This window comes from Manacus vitellinus, unplaced genomic scaffold, assembly GCF_001715985.3.
Source record: "Manacus vitellinus isolate BGI_N305 unplaced genomic scaffold, ASM171598v3 scaffold_6_pilon, whole genome shotgun sequence".
NCBI lineage: Eukaryota > Metazoa > Chordata > Aves > Passeriformes > Pipridae > Manacus > Manacus vitellinus.
Genome location: NW_021940750.1, coordinates 18,764,571 through 18,766,834, shown reverse-complemented (window position 1 = coordinate 18,766,834; position 2,264 = coordinate 18,764,571). Strand labels below are relative to the sequence as shown.

The 2,264-nt window shown below is 40.7% G+C and overlaps 1 protein-coding gene across 1 annotated transcript in view; it reads right to left on the bottom strand.

Annotated features, from left to right (window-relative positions):
• Positions 1 to 1,650: 1,650 nt before the first annotated feature.
• MIPOL1 (mirror-image polydactyly 1) overlaps positions 1,651 to 2,264 on the bottom strand; it is a 197,861-nt gene continuing 197,247 nt past the window's right edge. Inside the window, exon 13 of the mRNA XM_018082928.2 lies at positions 1,651 to 1,804. Within this exon, the coding sequence (XP_017938417.2) occupies positions 1,792 to 1,804 (13 nt within the window). The 3' untranslated portion in view covers positions 1,651 to 1,791. The remainder of the gene's footprint in view (positions 1,805 to 2,264) is intronic.

The following is a 2,264-nucleotide window of genomic DNA, read 5'->3' as shown; positions in this document are numbered from 1 at the left end:
CTGTGGGGTGGTGGGTGGCTGGAGGACACACACCTGAGTTTCCTTGGGTGTTTCAGCAGAGGCAACAATCTGTGTACACACAGCGGGCAAAGCCTCTCAGAACATTTTCATCTTTGAAAATGAACCCAGCAACAAATAGATCCTGAGCTTCAACCCAGTTGCTTCTGCCTGGAAGCAACTGGACATCATCAGGACAGGTGAAATAGAGCCGGGGGTGTGTGCATCCTGTGGGCTCCCACCACCCCTCTCAGGTGTGGGGTACCATGGAGAGAGCTGTGGGCAACCTTAGCTTGGCTCCTTTATGCTCAGTGTCCTTGCTTATCCCTTTGCCTTTCTAGGCTGTTAGTGACCTTTGACAACAGGAAAGGTGGGAATGACTTGCTCAGACCATTATCTCCTCAAAAATTCAATAAATACAAATGAAGGACATACAAGTTCATGCAAAAATCTTTCATGTGCCCATATGAATGAAAGGCACTAGGTCAAACTCACTCAAGATACAGGACGGACAGGTGAAACAATCAAGAGATACATAGCAATGCCCTGCTGAATGAATGCAACCTTCAAATACTTCTTTCCTTGATACAATCTTTAAGAATAAAGCCTTCTGAGATCACTCTCCTAATGCCAATAAGCAAGGGAAAGAGGTGTCTAAGGATATTGAAGGATAGCTGGGTGGACTCTGGGCTGCAGATTGTTTCTTCTCTTCCATTATCAGCAGCATAGATTAGTGGATTTTATTCTGTTGCTTCTAGTATTTTGGAGAGATCAACCTACTGATGAGTTTCTTCCCCACTGGGACAAAGTCTCACACACAAACACACATATACATACAAGCACAAACACACAGAGGCAACTGGGCTCAAAGCATCCCAAGGGGGGGGTGCTGCACTGAGAGGTCAACTGCTTAATGCAGGCCCATGAGGAGACAACTGTGTGGGCTTCTGCCGTGCTCAAGTCAAATGAAATCTGGAAACACAGTGGCAGAAGCAAGAGGCCTTCAGAGGTACTTCCGATCTTTGGTTATCAACCTGTTAACAGGGACTGTTGTTTTGCTCTGTTACAGAGCACGTTATAATCTATGGGTTACTGGAATGTAATAAGTAAGACATAATTAAATGCCAGCCATTCTAAGTGCCTCTAAGAGGCACACAGAATTTTACAGGATGGAACTTCAAGGGACACTCAATATTTTTAAGCAGCAGTTTGGGTTTTTAAAGATTGGAAAAAATGTGTTTCCAGACTCCTCTTGATCTTATGAAAATATGTTTCTTTCACTAAAAATAAAGGAATGATACAGTGTTTTCCACATATTATCTGATAACAGGGTTATTTGTAGAGTACTTTTCAACTTCTTGGCAAATACATATTCATCTGAGAAGTTAGAATATTTCAGTCTACTGTACTGGCTTAAAGGTTTGCCAATTCCTTCAAATTTCTGGTAACATGTAAGATTTTAATATGTATTAATATATTTTCTAAGTAATAAGTGTGTTCTAATTGTATATATTGTCTTCATTCTAGAAATGCTAGAATAGAATAAAAGTTATGGTATGTATTAGTCAGAAAAGACATTAATGGAAAGGAGTCATTCATTTTCAAATTTTTATTTTCGGAAGGAGAAAGGTCACTGTACTTAATCAGGTGAATCGTTGGTGACAGGGCAATCTAAGAGCAAGTAATCAAAATATATGTATTTTGGATGGAATAATTCTTAGCAGTCGGATCTTCTGGACTGCAACAAATACACTCCACGTGTCGATGAGGTCTTGGAGTATGACAGTGCTGTTCTCATGACGGTAACCTTAGTAAGAAAAAAAAATTAAGAGAAAATATTTAAAAAAAGGAAAAAATATTTTTCTCAATATTCCCCTGCAAGTATCAATAACGCCTTTCAATATTGAGCTGCAAACCACAGCTAAACCCCTATGAAAATAGTCAATATACAGACACACGAAGACACAGAGGTCTTTAATTTACCTAAGACACAGGCGGGAGCTCTCCTCAGCTGCAAGGACCTGTGCTCTATAGGCTTTGCGGTTTGGCACATGCGACAGCCTGAGCCAGTATGAGGCAGTGGGACGCTTAGAAAATTAAAAATATATGGGGAGGGGGGAAGAAAATAAAAGAAAAAAGTTTTTCCAATACAACACTGTTTTAAGTACAAACTTATTGCTCGGCTTACTAAACACAGGGGTGCCTCGAAATGCTCAGAGAAGGAATTAAAGCTGGGGCGAAAGAAAGACTTTTGCCATCACGGCGGG